This window comes from Glandiceps talaboti, chromosome 18 (assembly GCF_964340395.1).
Source record: "Glandiceps talaboti chromosome 18, keGlaTala1.1, whole genome shotgun sequence".
Lineage (NCBI taxonomy): Eukaryota > Metazoa > Hemichordata > Enteropneusta > Spengelidae > Glandiceps > Glandiceps talaboti.
Genome location: NC_135566.1, coordinates 15374788 through 15395276, shown reverse-complemented (window position 1 = coordinate 15395276; position 20489 = coordinate 15374788). Strand labels below are relative to the sequence as shown.

The 20489-nt window shown below is 35.3% G+C and overlaps 2 protein-coding genes across 2 annotated transcripts; both read right to left on the bottom strand.

The window, feature by feature from the left end:
* Window positions 1-1022: 1022 nt before the first annotated feature.
* LOC144448839 (beta-glucuronidase-like) lies at window positions 1023-10429 on the bottom strand. Its single transcript, XM_078139146.1, has 12 exons — window positions 10220-10429; window positions 9120-9302; window positions 7985-8160; window positions 7564-7706; window positions 6419-6621; window positions 5853-5993; window positions 5335-5510; window positions 4251-4400; window positions 3775-3862; window positions 2786-2962; window positions 1951-2086; window positions 1023-1754 (listed from the first exon to the last, which is right to left on the bottom strand). Exons 1-12 carry the CDS (start codon window positions 10424-10426, stop codon window positions 1675-1677), a joined length of 1860 nt encoding a protein of 619 aa, XP_077995272.1. The 5' UTR covers window positions 10427-10429; the 3' UTR covers window positions 1023-1674.
* A 2368-nt stretch (window positions 10430-12797) lies between these two features.
* LOC144448937 (beta-glucuronidase-like) lies at window positions 12798-20211 on the bottom strand. The gene is made up of 12 exons (XM_078139319.1): window positions 20016-20211; window positions 18914-19096; window positions 18010-18185; window positions 17612-17754; window positions 17204-17400; window positions 16702-16842; window positions 15940-16115; window positions 15379-15528; window positions 15026-15122; window positions 14401-14577; window positions 13761-13896; window positions 12798-12925 (listed from the first exon to the last, which is right to left on the bottom strand). Exons 1-12 carry the CDS (start codon window positions 20193-20195, stop codon window positions 12798-12800), a joined length of 1884 nt encoding a protein of 627 aa, XP_077995445.1. The 5' UTR covers window positions 20196-20211.
* Window positions 20212-20489: the final 278 nt, after the last annotated feature.

The window sequence follows — 20489 nt, the reverse complement described above, 5'->3', positions numbered from 1 at the left end:
TAAACTTTGATAAATGTCCTTAAACATTATTTACTGCTTGCTGTAAATTACAATGTCACGAGATAAGTTTTGAATATTTAAAAAAAATATACATTTCACATTTATCATACTAAAGATAAGCTTTTCAAAATATTATCAAACTAAGTATCCAGCAAATTTCTCTCTATACATGTCTTGGTTTGCATAACGAACATATGTCATTTGTGAACATACATATAAATCAGAAATGTTCATATTTATTCAAATATTTACTCTTTAAAACAATGGTATCATATCAAAATCTATAAATCTAGCTTCAACTGACATTTCAAAAGAAGGCTGTCCACACACTGAAGGTTAGATTGTAAACATTAGCCTAGTATCCTGGTCATGTGGGAATATTTGGATTTTGCCTTTCCCTAGTCTAGTTCCTGACGACCGTGTTCCAATTTTACACTAATAGTGAAGATAACGTAGAGTAAAATCGGAATATGATCATCAGGAACTAGACCAGCCTTCCCTCTACTGCCTAGGATTTTGTCTAAGGTCTTTTATCTAATCAATATTTGGCCAAAAAGGATGGGTAGATGGTTATTAGCTATGGCACAAGATCAGAGAAAGTAAGTGATCTGTGTCAATGCACATGAGAAGTCCACTTTCCTGGATGTTTCTCCATGTTTCTCATTACCTGACTGATCCAAATTTTCAGCTCTGACATCAAAAAAAAAAAAATAATAATTTCCTTTATATTTTGTGGAACAGTGCTCTCTGGCAAGAATAAGCAAGTATCTGGATTGCCAACATCATCTACAGTCATGGCAGTGGCGACGACATAGTATTTCTTTCATGATGGAGGTTATTCAAGGGGGGGGGGGGGTTGAGAACATGCCAATTGTGTAGAGGAGTTGAGAAAGGATTGTTACCAGGAATCCAATAAACAGAAGATAGAGAGGAAGAAAAGGAGAGTCAGAGAAACATGAAGATGATTTTTATGTTTTTCCTTTTTTTTTAAAAATCAACCAACCGACCGACCCATAGATGCAATAAGTAATGCAATTACACATGTGAATTATTAATGGAAACACACAATTCATATTAAAAAGCCAAATACCATCTGTTTGCATAGGATTACTGTATTGTTTGATAAACATACATATACTCAATCCACATGGTTTCTTTCCTTTTGAATCTTTGTATCACCTTTGTCATATTTTTTGTGATTTATTTTAATCAAATTACACTCAGTAAAACTTACAAATTAAGTTTGCTGAAAATATGAGCAGATATCATTACTGTAATACTGCAAATTGATTGTCAATGTCCAAAAAAAAGCTATTTATTTATTCACATATTTCAATTCAGCTGATGTGCATATTGCGTAACTTTCTACGCAGACATATTGAATATAAAAATTATCATATAAAGTAAGGTGTAACCATATAAGTTTATGCTCAACTAGTGATACAATGTTTATATATTCCAATAAACCCAGAGCTACCAGTACCACTTATCTGATTGAAATCCTGCAGTTTAAAGTAACTATTTTATTTTTAAAAAATTTCAATTTTAGACACAAAAACCGTGTCCAAAGAATTGCACTTAGAGTTGATATTTGGGACAGTGTCACTTCAGCCCTTGTTGCTGTTATCAAGGATAATATTTGGTTGTTGAGTTGATGATAGCTTGGTAGTGATCTCAGAGTGTGTAGGCGGCCATCTTGGGTTGGCGTTGTCGGGTAAATACTCCTTTTCTGTTACCAACCACTCTATTTGTTCCTGGGTGAAAGGAAGAAGGAAAACGTACCAACAATTGCATCATTTGAATTGCAGTTACCGGGGTACTGTAACTTACATATTTTAACAGGTTATTTGAAGACAATGTGAAATTAAATTTCAAGAAAAAAAATCAATGCATCAGAAATCACGTTCGGAAAGTCACTACCACCAATCAGAAACCTCCATTTAAATTTACCTTGTGCTGTCATAAAATCAGCAAAGTTCCAAACCATTTCTCCTACAAAGAATTCTTTTCTCAATTTGTCAAATATTTTGAAATGTTCTTCCAAAACTTCCGACTGGTAGTCTTCAGAGAACGCCATGTGAGGATCCTGTAATAAAAATTATACTATGCACAAGCCATGTTCAACAAAAAATATGGAATATATACTCTGATCTTTCAATGTCACAACAATGTACGTCTACGTCACTTGTTCTGCTGTGTACATTGTACGAAATATGAGTCAAAACATTCTAAATTGTGAGTACTTTCTCCCATTTTTCTTTGATATTACTGGCAGTGGTATAATTATGTTATTCTCCAATATTTTTGTTCATTCAGCCGGAAAATACTCATTACCCAAGGGTTGTCACTACTCATCTTGCATCTCATAGTGACAAGGACCCCTTAGGTCACTCATATTTTCCTTTCCTGAACGAAGAAAAATATTGGGGAACAATATCTAATTACACACATTGACTCAATATTCTAGTATTCTGCTTCAACTTTGAAGTGAACATCGGGGAAATTGTACTCTCAAACTTTGTTTATCAGAAATATTTCTCAAAACAAATATGTTTTGACTGCTGATAAAAAAAGCAATGTATACGTATTGTCAACTCTATGATGAAGCAGAACACAAAATGATATTTTTGTTACTGTCATCTAGTTCTCAGTGACTCTACATACTCTCTCTAGATATGTAATCAGAAAATGTTTACTCAGATGATTATTTGCATATTTGTGACATCATTTGCATTTGCACCAATCAGCACCAGTTGCCCTACACTAATTTTAATACACTCCTCACCATGTGTATTCCAATAACACTACCAGCACCATACTCTGTCTGCATGATTGGTTTATTCCTGGTTTTAAACCACTGTCTCAGGTTGTATTCTAGCTGGAGTTGAATGACCTCTGGGTGACCTGTGTCAGAGTACCATGAATAGTAACTATTCAGGCAAACCACATCTACAAACTGGGTCTTGGTTGATACAAGATGTTTAAAAAAGAACAGAAAAAAACATTCTTCAGTAATAAGATGATTCACTTATGACAACAATCTTTCAACAATTCTAGAGCGTATTAAATCGGCTGGAGATGCATCATAAAGTCTTTATTTTGACTATTTTTGAGATTGTATGCATTTTTGCCATAATAAATATTCCTCTCTCTACCAGCAAAAATTGAACTGGGGTGGAGGTTTGCAATTCCCTTACTTTGGTTTCTGTAACTCTATGTAATTACACCCTATACATACGGTGACAGGCCTTAAAAGTGGCCATATGGAGGGGAATTGGGCATTTATTTTGGAACTCTACTATATTTTTTTACTTGAAAAGAAATGTGAAACAGCATATACCAAGTACTTGTTTGTAACTCAATAAATTGTAAAACATTAAAAGTATATGAGAAATGTTTGTTATTTTCAATACATATAATAACAAACTTTTTGCATCTTTTTACAATTTATTGAGTTACAAACAAAGACTTGGTATATGTTGTTTCACATTGATTTTTAAAGTACAAAAACATAGTAAAGTTGTTTTATAAATTAAAATTCCAAAATAAATACACAATCTGATGACAGCTACAGGCTGCAACTATCACCTTCTGATTCAACATTTTCTCTGAATGTCCCAATAAAAATGTTTTAAGTTCTCAATTTGATGATGAAAACTGTACATTTCAGTTCTATGGGAAAAAAGTTTGCACAGAAAAAGTCTAGTGTTATTATAGATTAAAAAGACTAAGATGTTTACATAATTTTATCTACTAGCTCACTCATATACTTACAGCATGATCAGAGTCGTAGCCATGGTTACAGACAAATGTAACTGGTCTGGAACTAGGATCTATTTCCTTGGTGTGAGTAATGACAGATCTACAGACACAAACAATCAAACAATCTAAAAGTTGTATCTATGGTTACTAACAAATATGACCTAGAAACTTGGGCATTGTTTCATCTCACAATTGAAAGGTTAAAGTTCAAACCCTTGTATTTTGGTACTGCATATCCCCTTACTGGAGACGCTACATGCAAATAACAGTTAAAGCAATGATATAACGTAAATACACAAATAAATTGAAACAGTATACTTTTACACTTGATATGAATGCTATAAACGAGTGTAACACATAGAGAAAGCACTTTACTTCAGTGTTTACAGATTTTAATCAAATTTGGTTTAAATGTATCATAAATCAATTCTAATTGATGATAAATAAGATCAGATACTGTAAGCTTCCTTGCACATAGATGTACTTACTTGAAATAAGCTTCAGCCTGTGATGCAGCTGAGTTGGGTTCATTGGCCACAGACCACATGATAACTGCTGGTCTGTTTTTATCTCTTCTTACCAACTCGTCCATCACTTCCAGATGATGAGTTAACGACTTATTGCTGAAATTCTCAGGGCTGAAAATAACAGAAGTCAATTTATGATTTAAGAAAACAAATTTCAATGACGTTGACTATGTGATGTTATACATACTCAGAGTAGATCTTATATTCTCAGGGTAGATCTTATATTTTGTCCAGAACACCTTAAAGCTGCACTAGCAGCAAGTGGTATGGTTTTTGTTTTAAAACTTAGTTTGTTAGATAGAATAACTTCCTTGTGATACCGTACACCCTGACCAGTATTGAATCACCTGTGGATATATACTTGTGCAACCATTCACATAATATGGTAAAATAAAATCCAATCAAATTGATTTTTGGGTCCACACCAAAAAATAAATGCCCTCAATGTGATCATGATTTCAACCTGTTGCTGTACAAAGTCTGGATACAACTGACCCTTAATTAACATGAACAGTGTCTAATTATTGGTATTTTAACAATTTTCTGTGAACGTATTTATTTGTCTGATCAAAAAAAAATAGTTATAGCCACAGTAGCTCCTTTAATTGCTACATGCCAACAAATAGCAAACTGTAGCAGATTACAAAAGACAAATGTTACTAGAACTGCTATTCGAGTATTAGTAGTCCTTTTTCCGGTTCCAAGATGCATAGTGCAAGAGGATGTCGCTTATGTTGTTACATTTAGTCTTGTTTTGTCTTTATTACATTTGAAATAACATTTTCATCAGGAAATGATGGAAAGACATTGATTTTACAGATCAAAGACTAAACATCATCAATGACAGACAGTGATTTTACGGGTGAACACAGTGTACGGTCAGGTGACAACCATCTGAGTAGCACGTACAAAACCCTCACCACGTACACAAATACACGGCGTTGTATGGAGAGACACGCAATGCATCTTGGAACCGGCAAAAAGTCTATCACTGATTAAAAATTTCAACTCAAGCACGTCAAATAAACTAATACGTGTACTCAACTCTTTAATGCCAACACCAGGACATTCATCAATGACAACTATTCCCTGTCTGTCAGCCATATCCAGGATTTCATCAGCATACGGATAATGACTGGTACGGAAACAGTTAGCACCCAACCATTTCATCAAACTAAAATCTTTAGTTATCAATGGCAAGTCTACTCCTTTACCACGGATCTACGGACACAAAGAAAAATTAATTATGGCAACTGATTTTAAAACCTAATGAAAGTTATTCCAACCAAAATATAATACACCCATTCAAAACATCATATTAAAGTTATCAGAAAATGTATGATTGTATTGGAGTTGAAAAATGGGGTTGACAAATGATGCAACAGCCCATAGCAAAGATACCCCATAAATGCACAAGATCAAAATTGATGTTTCTCAGAAATTGCAAGTAATTGTATGTGATGTAAAATCATGAAATGACTCTCCAAGACCCATAGTTTATGAAAATGTCTGTGTTCCCTGCAGTGGCATTCCCCTTCAAGTTTGAAAGCAGGTATGACTTACATCAGCATCTTCATGTTTGGCTACTCCATGACAGTAGAATGGTTTGTCATTAATTAATAGTTGAGTGTTGGTAGTTTTGACAGTTCTGATACCAATAGGTAAACGGTAGATATCACTTCCACTACCAGATGTGATGGAAACCTGGAACACAAAGTTTACAGAGAGTATATGTATTGATCTATCCATTTGGTAACTTAGGTATATCTCTCAAAAACACAGTCTATTTCTGCTGTCAGTACAATCTCGATAAATCAAAGTCTATATTCATGTACTAGTATTTTGAAATTTTGTCAGCCAGGTTCTGTAAACTCTGAATGATATCAATTCAATAATATCTACATCATGTACATAGAAGGACTTTTTTCTCTTTATCTTTGCAATTGAGTTACTTCAATATTCCAGCTTAATTCAGAATGTGGTAGTTTTGAAAAGGAGTCTTTTGGTACAGAATGTAACTTTAAAGTGAAAACTATCTATGCCAAATGATGAAGCACCATGATCGTTAATCTGTTATCAATCCAAAATGTCTAACTATACATGGAAGTAATAACCCATGCTAATTATACCTTGAGTGTATATAGATATGCAGAATCATTACTCATAGTGTAAGGCCACCAGAAATGTGCATTAGACACTGACAGTTGACCTTGAAGTTTGTCTTTCTGACTGGACACATTGTTACCATCTTTATCATAGAGATCAACCTGTGATGAAACATTGCCTTGACCACCACCACCACCACCAACCACAACCTGGTAGTTCACTCGGCCTAGAATAGAAAAGCACATTATATTTTACAACACAAAACATGATATGTATTTACATGTTGACGGTATAATGACACACAGGAATAAAGTAGACAGCTAAGTCATGTAGGAGCCTGTAGTACAAAACACAAATAAAACCTGTACTCAGAAAGTCATACATGCAGACTGTATTGTCATTTTACTTTGTGTGTCATGTGATGTTATAGAGAAAACTACAAAAGATAAAAGTTGATGGTCTTCACAAAACTTGACTCAAAAGGTTTCTAAACATTCCAACTTTGTTCACAGAGCATATCAGGTCTAATGGCAATTACAGAGAAATTTGAATTTATCTTCTTTATATAGTTTATAACAAGTCTGTAACTACAGAGAAATTTGTAGTCTCGGTTACCCAGACACTCACCACTGGGGGCTCTGCCTACAAGACCACCCCAAACAAGAGTCTGGTGAAAAACAGGATTTCAACTACCCCGCTACAGACGTCACACAGTACATTTCTTCCAAGCATAAAATGGGTTTACAAGGCCTGTGTGTTGTAATTAATATATATCAGTTGCTTGAGAAGTGATAATCTGTAGTGAAGGTACCCAAATTGTTTTGCCTGCAATGTTGGACGTGAAGTACTCCCCACAATGCACTGCTACAGAGGCTACTTCCTGCATGGGATAGTTGGAATCTCATTTCCCCAGACTCTCATGGTCTCGTAGGCAAAGCCCCCAGTGGCAAGAGTCTGGGTAACCGAGACTAAGAAATATGAAGTTAATCTATTCTTCTTATATAGTTTTGCATGGACTGATCATATACCCATAATAAGGTCAGTCATCAGGGAGTCACCTTTGCACCACATGGAATGGCTCAAACTGATTGACTATCACAGTGTAGTGTTTCTAAATTATACATACAAAAATTCAAGTTCTATGTTTCGGATATGATTTTCATTGTACCTGTTGTTGTTGAGATGTCTGTTACCACGGTGATATCATCAATGTATACTGATGGTGTAGTGTATAGTTTTACTGGTCGGTGTATTCCAGCATAGTTAAAGAAATCCATCTGAAGATTCTGTACAAAATAACCAGGTGGATATCTAGAAAACAAAATTTGAATATTAACACAATAACCAGGTGGATATCTAGAAAACAAAATTTGAACATTAACAAAATAACCAGGTGGATATTTGGAGATAAAATTACAATATTAACAACATAACCAGGTGGATGTTATCTAGAAGACAAAATGTGAATGTTAACAAAGTAACCAGGTGGATTATATTATTAACAAAACAAGCTCTTTGTTGTACTGAATTTGTTAGTTTGGACGTTAAAAGACGAGGAACTGCACTAGATTATAAATTTGTACACTTACTTGTTTTTATCTGTTTTATATTCAATAGTACCAGGTGGTAGTGTATGTGGTGATAAGGTGTTATTGACAGCTGCTGTGATTCTATTACTTTCACCATACAATAGTTTAGCACTGATTTCAACCTCAAATGGTAAATGACCTCCATCATGGCTCATGACCTCTTCACCATTCAACCACTGTCAAAATAAAGAACAGGTTGTCTACCTTCATAAGATGTACTATACAGGTGAATAAAATTGTGGTCATATCGGCCACTGAGTATTTAAACTTTGGTCTTGCCAGTTTGCCATTGACCTCAACCTAAAATGGTAAATGACCTCACTCATGGCTTGTGACCTCTCATTTTGTGATCTGGTCTTAAATCCATTGAATTCCACTAAAGATATATCAGAGTCTCACTTTCACAATCTTAATTTGAAAGTATGACTGTAAAGATTAAAAATCGATAACTATAAGTGACTGGAACCATGCCTCATTGCTATCTCCTGTCTCACCCTATATTCCACTTCAGCAGGTAAGTGTGAAAAGCAGTTGTCTGGCAGAGTTTACAGAAAAAAGTTGGTCCAGAACAAAAGAGAGAGACAGAGACAGAGAATAATAATTCTCATGGCTCCACTGGTAAGATAACAAGAACCTGGGATTGAAACAAAGGCCTTTAAGTGGAACACTGCAACTTCATAGGACGACATCTCATCATGTTTTAAGTAATAATATTAGCACTTGTATCATTTCTACAACTAGATCATTCACAACATGTAAGAACCTGGGATTGAAACATAGGCCTTTAAGTGGAATGCTGCAACTTCATCGGATGACATCTCATCACGTTTTAAGTAATAATATTGGCACTTGTATCATTTCTACAACTAGATCATTCACAACATGTAAGAACCTGGGATTGAAACATAGGCCTTTAAGTGGAATGCTGCAACTTCATCGGATGACATCTCATCATGTTTTAAGTAATAATATTGGCACTTGTATCATTTCTACAACTAGACCATTTACAACGTGATTGATAATATAATACTAACATAAGAACCTGGGATTGAATCATGGGTCTTTGTATGTGTATATACTCAGTGCACTGTCCTTAATTGGCAATGTTCTTGTCAAGTTGATTCTACCAACTTACCACCGTCGTATAGTAATGAGCACTTTCAAATCTCAGTACAACTCTTTGCTTTAGATTCTGCCAGGAAAATGGAGGATAAAACTGTCTGTCGTACCAAACCCAACCAACAAAATCACGTAATGATTTATCTTGTGTGACATCATTGTAGCTGGAAGGTACTGGCATGTCAATCACAGCACCAGACTGATGGAAAACATAAAATATGATAAATAATAAAGTCTAAATATCGTAGCTCAGCTTCTCTGTCTGTCTGTCTGTCTGTCTGTCTGTCTGTCTGTCTGTCTTTCTGTCTGTCTCTCTCTCTCTCTCTCTCTCTCTCTCTCTCTCTCTCTCTCTCTCTCTCTCTCTCTCTCTCTCTCTCTCTCTCATATTTTACTTGTAATATGTTGATGCAAGCATACTGCATTCATGTGGCCTAATGATTAAGTAAACCATATGATCACCATCATACTAACTCACTTACTAACTGTTGACAAACAAGTAGTTGCTATGGTCTGCACTGTTTACATATGGTCATCAAGCCAATGTATACAACACTACCATATCAATGAGTATAATGAATAAAGTAATTCAATGATTTATGAAATGGATAGGTGTATTTTTAAATAGGGCAAAAATTGTGAAAACTTAAAGCTACTAGTACTACTGGGTAATGACAACGTAACAGTAAAATTATGAAATCAAGATGTAATAAAAGAAATAATTTTCTATCAATACCAAAGTAACGTGTTAAAGTGTGATATACTGATTACGAAGCTTCACGCCTCCCCTGCTTACAATAGATTCTAGATAGTAGCACAATGGGTGTATTAGGGGATATGGTAGCACATCCCTGGACACATCCCTCTGTGGTTATAGTACTAGTATACACATGATAAACAAAGACTGCATATCCTTTTCTTTTCGAATTATAATGATGTAATACTGGTATTTTCAGAACCAATAAAATACTGTGATAAAATGTTGGTTTTTAAGAATTTTTGGGTACCAAAGGACTTCGTCCTGGTCTCTGACATTTTTTTCACACACTAAAATGTGTGTGGCCGTGGAGAACTTCGAATGTACGGACATCGAACAAAAGTTTGTTGAGCTCCGCCCACCTTTGCCAATGGTCGTTTGTACCACTGCTGCTCAAATCCAGCATTTCGATTCGGTGATGTATCTGCTCTGAAATTCCAAATTCCGCTTAAATCTTTGGTCTCTCTTGATTCTGTGTCTCTTGGGAACAGCATTCCACCTTTAATAGCACCATTGCAAGATTGTAGTAAGAATGGAATCATCAATAGTGCTGACAACTGTCGACACATGTTCGTAGACACAGCCATACTGGTAGCTGAAGTTCGGACTTCGCGCAGCTGGTCAGTTGTGTTTTTAGACCAAACTACTACGTGGTAGGGGTGTCACTGAGGGACCATTTCCTGCTTCAAAGTTGAACCAGACAAAACAAAACAAAAAGTTTGTTTCCGGTAACATGACTTCAGAAAATAGGGTTGGTAGGTCGGGAATTTATTTTATTTTACATTTTATTTACTAACTTCGACCCAAAGATAAGATATTCGTTGGTCACAATATTTCTTGATGAGGTGTAAAAAGAAGTAAATGAAGACAATTAGGTGATTCAGAAGTAGACAAACACAACATGCAGACTGTTGTATGGGCTGACAAAAAAGATGTAACCAAAGATAATTTGGCCTTAAAATCTACAGGGAAATAGAAGTAAATTGTCATAATTTTACCTCTTTGCATATAAGAGATGGCTTTAAATCTAAGGTCGGTCAAGTCATCAGAAACACACAATTTTTTTATTTGGCCCTAATAGTAGTCTCCCAAGGGCTCTACATGTGTACCAGACGATTTCAAGAACACAAAACAATTCATACAAATAAAACAATGAAAGCCGAGAGACTTGAGAAAGTCTTGATCAGAATGTTTCTCACCTTCCAGATTACCATCTGACATATATAACCCTATGGTGCAAAAGTCCACATTGGGGCATTACATTGTAATATATACAAATATTATTTTGGAGGGGGGGGGGGGTGTTATAGGCCATAAAATCCAACATTTCAGCCAATCTTTACATGAAATACCACTAGTTGCAGTGTGGGAACTTTCAACATGTTTCTTTGCACACAAGTACTACAACATCAATTGAGCTGAGGTTTTGGGTTACTATTATACTAAGATAGACACAACTAAAACTATTGTTGGGCTGTGTGATAGATTACAAAGTGCGCCAAGGTGGTGCTTGTTATGTGAATATAATCACCCTGTAATCAAGATGCTGTAAACTCTGGACGTACCCAAAATGTACACTGTACATAGAAGTCATCAGAAATATTGCTACCCTACCCTTTATAGTACAATTAAACCAATGTCCATTGATAGCTTATGTCTTCCCATCTCAACAATAGTTTTAGTATGTGTCTATCTTAGTAAACCGAAAAATTGATTGATGCTGTAGAAACTTGCTGGTGAATTCTAAAGTACAGACAAACTCATACCCATTACTAATTTCATCTTGTTATTTGTTTTATTTTCACAAACATAAGAAATAATCAGATACATCAACATAAGTAATATATATTTCTATTATAGAAAAATATTTACAATCTTTTTAAATGTCATATATAGCAAATTTATAAAATATTGACTGATTTACAGAATATTGTTATTTAGTTTTAAGTATTGCACAAAATTTGAACAGAGGATTAAAACTTGATAACTGTCTTTAATATCATATTTATATTTTTATGGATAATGACAGTTCTTGGATCTAAGGTAATTATCTCAGTTTCAGTCAATCTATGATTGAAAATGACAATTTGCACATTGTATATGGTTGGTGCAGATTTCACTGGTAAACAATCTTAATGTTTAATATAAAAAAATAATAAAAATATTAGACTCTCTCAAAGTCCTCGGAGCATCGCATCACTAAAAGGGCTGTTTTGTATGTACCGATATCTACTGTATAATTGTACATGAATATACTAGTACTGTGGGCCCTCATCGACTATGTACATCATCGCAAACCACGGCCTGTTTTATGGCAACGTTCTTAACAAGCCTCCCACATCATTGCAAACCACGGCCTGTTTTACGGCAACGTTCTTAACGAGCCTCTTCGAAATGTAGTGGTAGAAATAATAACTGGTTTGCGAGAATGACTATGTAGGGTTAATCATTTGTAAATGTGTCACAAGTTACTGTGATGCTCCATGTTACTGCGATGGCCATAGTCAACAAGGGCCTACAGTACAAGGATATTCTAGTATAATTATGCCATAGATATCGGTACATACAAATCAGCCCTTTCGGTTATGCGATGCGCCACGGACTGTGAGAGAGTCTATGAAAATATAAGTCAATAATTTTGACAAGAATGTTCATCATGTGGGTGCCAGGATCAATCATACGGTTGAAATTCATAAAAATCAAGCTAGGGAGTTCAGGTATTGATTAAACATAGGACGAATATATGACTGGACCCACTAACATAACCAAATTTTTATTACTGACTTTGAAGTTAGAATCATCTACTCTACATCCTACAGACATTGCCTTTATCCATTATAAAACTTTTTATGAAAATATTTCTGTTTTCAAGACCACAAATTTCACTAAAAAAGTCTGTGTCATCTTGTTGATTCTCATCATGGTAAATGTGATATGTCATCATGGATAATATTTGGTTGTTGAGTTGATGATAGTTTGGTAGTGATCACGGAGTCTGTAGGCAGCCATCTTGGGTTGTCGTTGTCGAGTGAAAACTCCTTTTCTGTTGCCAACCACTCGATCAGTTGCTGAAATGTACATTCAAATAGACAAATATACATTGATGTTGTAAGAAGAGTTGCAAGATTGTAAATAAAGTGTTTTTTTCAAAAGACCTTCACTTGTTTTGGATATTGTATTAGGGTGACCCTATTTTTTTCCTCTGTTTCTCATTACCCAACTGATCCAAATTTTCAGCGCCAACATTAAAATAAAAAATTATTTTGCTGGAGAGCGCCCTCTCTGGCAGGAATAAGCAATTGTCTGGACTGTCAACATCATCTGCAGTCATGGTGGTCATGAGGACACTTGTTCACAAACAGAGCATTTCATTCACGACGGAAGTTATTAAAGTGGGGGGGGGGGGGGGCTGAGAACATGTCAATTGTGTAGAGAAGCTGGGAAAGGGTTTATTACCAGGAATCCAATAAAAAGAAGATTGAGAGGAGGAAAAGGAGAGGCAGAGAAACATGAAGAAGGTGATTTTTCAATTTTTTACTTTTAAGAAAAAAAACAACCGACTGACTCATAGTTGCCATGAAGAAGTAATGAGAAACATAAACGAATAGGGTCACCCTTAGATATAGCAAATTTCATTGATGCTGTTTAGAAGAAGTTGCACCTGCTAGAGAATGTTTATTTGCTAAAAACTGAGTATGTATCCCATGAGATGTGATAAAATCCTACCTTGGTTGTCAGGAAGCACCGTAGGAGTTATCACTACATCAAAGTACAGACATATACAGCTAATATTTAATCTATTGCCATGGCAATCTGTACTTCAGAAAGTTTGTTTGGAGACATGTTGGTATAACAAAATGCTAATCATATATTACAGTTATCATTTTTTGTATTAAAACTTACATGGTGCAGTCATAAAGTCTGCAAAGTTCCAAATCATTTCTCCAACCAGGAATTCTTTCCTCAGCTTATCAAAGACTTTAAAATGTTGTTCAAGAACTTCAACTTGGTAGTCTTCAGAGAAAGCCACGGAAGGATCCTGGAAAGAGAATGAGAGACAGCACCTTTAAAGTCACACAAATACAAATTTATCATCAAGTGAATGAAGTCAAGAACATGAAAAGTAAATACTAGACATAACTACTATTAAAGAGGGCACAAGCTGAGTTCATACATGTTTACGTGTAGTTTTTACTGCATAGTTAAAAGGCATTCACATTATTGTACCTCCTGAAGCACACTTAACCACCACTTGCAATTAACTGAACTCAAACCTGGTATTAAGATATAACTCATAAACGATATGATGATGTAAATTATGTTACCAAAGTAATGGCAACAAAGTAACTGTGATATACAAAAAATGACTTGAATTTGACAATTGACCTTGGAGGTCAAAGGTCACATTCAAGCTTACACCTGATGATATATAATTAGTAATATCAGCTTGATGGAGGATGGTGGTATCAATTGCTCTTTCAATAAGAAATATAAGAATTGTAAGAAGGTAAAAGTTTTCAGTGTCTGTTTTTAAAATCTTTACCTCATGTACTCCAATAACACTACCAGCACCATACTCTGTCTGCATGATTGGTTTATTCCTGGTTTTAAACCACTCTCTTAGGTTGTGTTCTAACTGGAGTTCAATGACCTCTGGGTGACCTGTGTCAGTATACCATCCATAGTAACTGTTGATGCAGACTACATCACAAAACTGGGTCTGAAAGATCAAAGAGACAAGATTTCACCCTAGTGCGCAGAACATGTCTAGATCATTTTTTGTTCACAAAAAGTGGTGATTCACAGTTTCATATTTGGTCCTTGGGGAAAAGTAATGTCTTTAATTAAAGTGGCCATATGAATGGGAAATGGGTATTTATTTTGGATTTTTAATCAACGAAATAACTTTAGTATGTTGTTCTACTTGATAAACCTGTGTGAAATAACCAGTACCAGATTTAAACTGAATGCCTCCTGTACAGGTAAAACTGTAAATTTTTGGTCTTACACACATTGTTGGAAAGCAAAATTCTGAGCTATAGGTATTATACATGATGTACCCCTTAATTATAAATGACAATAAGATTATATGATTTGGAGTGATAACATAAATTTTCTCAAAAAACAAAAAAAAACAAAAAAAACAAATGTAGCAAAAAAATACTTACTGCTTCATCAAAGATTCGTTCTAAGTCCATGCCACCATTGAATACAAATGTCACTGGTCTGGTAGGATCTAGTTCTTTGGTGTGACCAATAACACTCCTGGTTTGTACAAGAAATTATGGAAACTTAATTACTTACATATATACATACATACATATACGGATGCATGCACGCACACACACACACACACACACACACACACACACACACATACATATATACATATGTATGTACTTACTGACTGATTGACTTACTAATACTTACTTAATAATACTTATTTACTTACATACAGTACTTACATACTTACTATTTACTTACTTACGAATACTTACATACTTACATACTTACTACTTACTTGAAATAATCCCTGGCCTGTGGAAACTCTGAAGATGGTTCATTGGCCACAGACCACATGATAACCGCTGGTCTGTTTTTATCTCTTCTAACTAACTCTTCCATAACTTCCAGATGGTGAACAAGTGACTTGTTACCAAAATTTATTGGGCTATCAAGAAGGAACAAGAATGGAAAATTTTGTAGTTTACAAAAACGATTGTTTTTTCAAGCCATTTTTGTACTGCATTACTATTTGTAGTTTAAGAAAAGAAACACAGAAGAGTAAGTGCAGCTTATCTGGCTTTCTAAAACTGATGGAAACAGTTCATGATCAACAGCAACATATATACCACAGCCAAGCTTAGAAGTACTGGCAACAAAAAATACTTTGGTGGCCTCTAGAGGGCGCACATCAAATTTCTTCAAAGAACATTCAGTCGCTACCGAGTGACACAGGCTACCAAAGTTGTCATGGTCCTTTTCTGACTATGAAAAGTAATCTTGGAAGTTTACTATAATTTTGCTGAACACATCATAAAAATAAAAAAGTGTGAGTGAAAATATCTGAGGAGATACATACTTTTGAATTCCAACACCAGGACATTCATCAATGACAACTATTCCCTGTCTGTCAGCCATATCCAGGATTTCATCAGCATACGGATAATGACTGGTACGGAAACAGTTAGCACCCAACCATTTCATCAAACTAAAATCTTTAGTTATCAATGGCAAGTCTACTCCTTTACCACGGATCTACTGACACAAAGAAAAATTCAATGTTTTTCAGTCTTTCAAAGGTGTCTAATTTTTAGAAATTCGTGAAACTTCTTTTTTAGACTTACACAAAAATCTTCACATATTGGGTACTTCTTCTCTTATAATCTTTCCTTTCTTTGAGCTTAGTTTTAATACACATCATCCTTCTCTCTGTTTTCATTTTAAAGCTGCACTTGCTGCAACGGGAAAATTTTTTGGAAAATGTTTTGTTAGGTACACTGAGTACGTAACTTACTCATAATATTGTATGACGTGCATCACTGCCTTTGGATAAACATATTTTTGTAGCTGTATACACGATAAATAAAATCAAAATTGATGTTTGGGTCTGCAACCAAGAATCAACATCCCTAAAGACGATCATGATGTCTTTTTCGAAGTAACTGACTTATTCTTACTCAATATATCTTCGGCAAAAACATGCAGCTAGTGCAGTTGGAGCTAGCGCAGGTTTAAAACATTTGCACATTGAACATGTTGAACAATTGTGTTTGATGTCCAGTTTCTCTTGTGATTTTGACTCTGAAATAATGAAACTACCTTTTTGTTATTTTGTACTTACATCAGCATCTTCATGTTTGGCTACTCCATGACAGTAGAATGGTTTGTCATTAATTAACAGTTGAGTGTTGGTAGTTTTGACAGTTCTGATACCAATAGGTAAACGATAGATATCACTTCCACTACCAGATGTGATGGAAATCTGCAAAGCATACGTGAAAAATTTATTAAGTAATAAAAAACCATTATCGTAATTTATCGGCATCGTAATTCACATCGTTGTCGACTTTGAACATCATCATCATTGTCATAACCATCAACATTATCACTGACGTTGTCATCATCATCGTCAATGTTGTCGTTGCCATCATGATAGTCAACACAGTCATTGTCATCGTCGTCATCGTCACCACTGCTGCCGCCACCGCCACCATCGTCATCGTCATCATCATCATCATCATCATCATCATCATCATCATCATCATCATCATCATCATCATCATCACCATTACCACCAGAGAAAAGAAACAAATCAAGGTCCCACCATAAAAAGTTCAACTTACCTTGAGTGTATATAGATATGCAGAATCATTACTCATGGTGTAAGGCCACCAGAAATGTGCATTAGACACTGACAATTGACCTTGAAGTTTGTCTTTCTGACTGGACACATTGTTACCATCTTTATCATAGAGATCAACTTGTGATGAAACGTTGCCTTGACCACCACCATCAACCACAACCTGGTAGTTCACAAGGCCTGAAGCAAAGTCAGAAATAATTCAGAATCAACAGAAATCTAAGTATTCATTCAAAAGTAAATAAAAATATTGAAAAAATAAATTAAAAAAACCTGAAATAAACTTTAGAGAGAATCTTATTACATTATCCTTGTATGTTTACTCTGAAACATGTGTACACTCTGTCTTCATTGACTGATAAGTATCAGTTTGTAATCAAGTACATTGTACCTGTTGTTGTTGAGATGTCCGTTACCACGGTGATATCATCAATGTATACTGATGGTGTAGTGTATAGTTTTACTGGTCGGTGTATTCCAGCATAGTTAAAGAAATCCATTTGAAGATTCTGTACAAAATAACCAGGTGGATATCTAGAAAACAAAATTAGAATATTAACACAATAACCAGGTGGATATCTAGAAAACAAAATTACAATATTAACAACATAACCAGGTGGATGTTATCTAGAAGACAACATTTGAATATTAACAAAGTAACCAGGTGGATGTCGCCACCACAAAATTATTATTTTATTAACAAAACAAGCTCTTTGTTGTACTAAATTTGTTAGTTTGGACGTTAAAAGACGAGGAACTGCACTATAGACTATAAATTTGTACACTTACTTGTTTTTATCTGTTTTATATTCAATAGTACCAGGTGGTAGTGTATGTGGTGATAAGGTGTTATTGACAGCTGCTGTGATTCTATTACTTTCACCATACAATAGTTTAGCACTGATTTCAACCTCAAATGGTAAATGACCTCCATCATGGCTCATGACCTCTTCACCATTCAACCACTGTCAAAATAAAGAACAGGTTATCTACACTCATATGATGTACTACGCTGGTGAATAAAACTGTGGTCATATTGGCCACTGAGTATTTAAACTTTGGCCTCACCAGTTTGCCAATGATCTCAACCTAAAATGGTAAATGACCTCACTCATGGCTTGTGACCTCTAATTTTGTGATCTGGCCTTAAATCCATTGAATTCCACTAAAGATATGTCAAAGTCTCACTTTCACAATCTTAATTTGAAAGTATGACTGTAAAGATCAAAAATCAGAAACTATAAGTGACTGGAACCATGCCTCATTGCTATCCCCCTGTCTCCCTCTATACTCCAGTTTAGCAGATACGTGTGAACACTAAGCAGTTGTCTGGCAGAGTTACAGAAAAAGTTAGTCCAGAACAAAAGAGAGAGACAGAGACAGTGAAGAACAATTCTCATGGCTCCACTGATAAGATAACAAGAACCTGGGACTGAAACATAGGCCTTTAAGTGGAACACTGCAACTTCATAGGACGACATCTCATCACGTTTTAAGTAATAATATTGGCACTTGTATCATTTCTACAACTAGACCATTTACAACGTGATTGATAATATAACACTAATATTAGAACCTGGGATTGAATCATGGGTCTTTAGTAAATGTATCTGTTCTATTGTATGTGCATATAATCAGTGCACTGTCCTTAATTGGCACTGTTCTTGTTCTGTTGTTGATTCTACCAACTTACCACTGTAGTATAGTAATGAGCACTTTCAAATCTCAATACAACTCTCTGCTTTAGATTCTGCCAGGAAAATGGAGGATAAAACTGTCTGTCGTACCAAACCCAACCAACAAAATCACGTAATGATTTATCTTGTGTGACATCATTGTAGCTGGAAGGTACTGGCATATCAATCACAGCACCAGACTGATGGAAAACACAAAATATGTTAATATTAAAATCTAAATATCCTAGCTCAGCTTCTCTGTCTGTCTGTCTGTCTGTCTGTCTCTGTCTGTCTCTGTCTGTCTCTGTCTCTGTCTGTCTCTCTCTCTCCCCCCCCCTCTCTCTCTCTCTCTCTCTCTCTCTCTCTCTCTCTCTCTCTCTCTCTCTCTCTCTCTCTCTCTCTTATTTTACTTGTAATATGTTGATGCAAGCATACTGTATTTATGTGGCCTAATGATTAAGTAAACCATATGATCAACAAACTAACCATACTCAGTTTATAGTAAGTAGTTGCTATGGTCTGCACTGTTTACATATGGTCATCAAGCCAATGTATACAACACTACCATATCAATGAGTATAATGAATAAAGTAATTCAATGATTTATGAAATAGATAGGTGTATTTTTAAATAGGGCAAAAATTGTCACTAGTACTACTGGGTAATGACAACGTAACAGTAAAATTATGAAATCAAGATGTAATAAAAGAAATAATTTTCTATCAATACCAAAGTAACATGTTTAATAGAGTGTGATAATGATATACTGATTATGAAGCTTCACGCCTCCCCTGCTTACAATAGATTCTAGATAGTAGTACAATGGGTGTATTATAGGGGATGGTAGCACATCCCTGGACACATCCTCTGTGGTTATAGTATACACGTACACGTGATAAACAAAAACTGCATATCCTTTTCTTTTCGAATTATAATTATTTTCAGAACCATTAAAATACTGTAATCAAATATTGGTTTTTAAGTATTTTTGGGTACCAAAGATCTTCCTTCCGGTCTCTGACATTTTTTTCACACACAAAAATGTGTGTGGCCGTGGAGAACTTCGAATGTACGGACATCGCAGGGACATCGAACAAAAGTTTTTCGAGCTCCGCCCACCTTTGCCAATGGTCGTTTGTACCACTGCTGCTCAAATCCAGCATTTCGATTGGGTGATTTATCTGCTCTGAAATTCCAAATTCCGCTTAAATCTTTGGTCTCTCTTGATTCTGTGTCTCTTGGGAACAGCATTCCACCTTTAATAGCACCATTGCAAGATTGTAGTAAGAATGGAATCATCAATAGTGCTGACAACTGTCGACACACGTTTGAAGACACGGCCATAACTAGCTGAAGTTCGGACTTCGCGCAGCTGCAGCTAGCTAGCTGGTCAGTTGTGTTTTTAGACCAAACTACTACGTGGTAGGGGTGTCATTGAGGGACCATTTCCTGCTTCAAAGTTGAACCATTAGACAAAACAAAACAAAAATGTTTGTGTCCGATAACGTGACTTCGGAAAATAGGGTAGGTAGGTCGGGAATTTATTTTATTTTACATTTTATTTACTAACTTCGACCCAAAGATAAGATATTC

Bases quoted from the DNA above. Each gene is read 5' to 3' on its own strand.
- LOC144448839 (XM_078139146.1), bottom strand. From the start codon at position 10,426: ATGTGTCGACAGTTGTCAGCACTATTGATGATTCCATTCTTACTACAA. The intron at 9,303-10,219 runs GTGGGCGGAGCT...GTTTTCCATCAG, and splicing joins ACAAACGACCATTGGCAAAG to TCTGGTGCTGTGATTGACAT. The intron at 1,755-1,950 runs GTAAATTTAAAT...CCTTTCACCCAG, and splicing joins TGATTTTATGACAGCACAAG to GAACAAATAGAGTGGTTGGT.
- LOC144448937 (XM_078139319.1), bottom strand. From the start codon at position 20,195: ATGATTCCATTCTTACTACAATCTTGCAATGGTGCTATTAAAGGTGGA. The intron at 19,097-20,015 runs GTGGGCGGAGCT...GTTTTCCATCAG, and splicing joins ACAAACGACCATTGGCAAAG to TCTGGTGCTGTGATTGATAT. The intron at 12,926-13,760 runs GTAAGTTTTAAT...TGTACATTTCAG, and splicing joins AGACTTTATGACTGCACCAT to CAACTGATCGAGTGGTTGGC.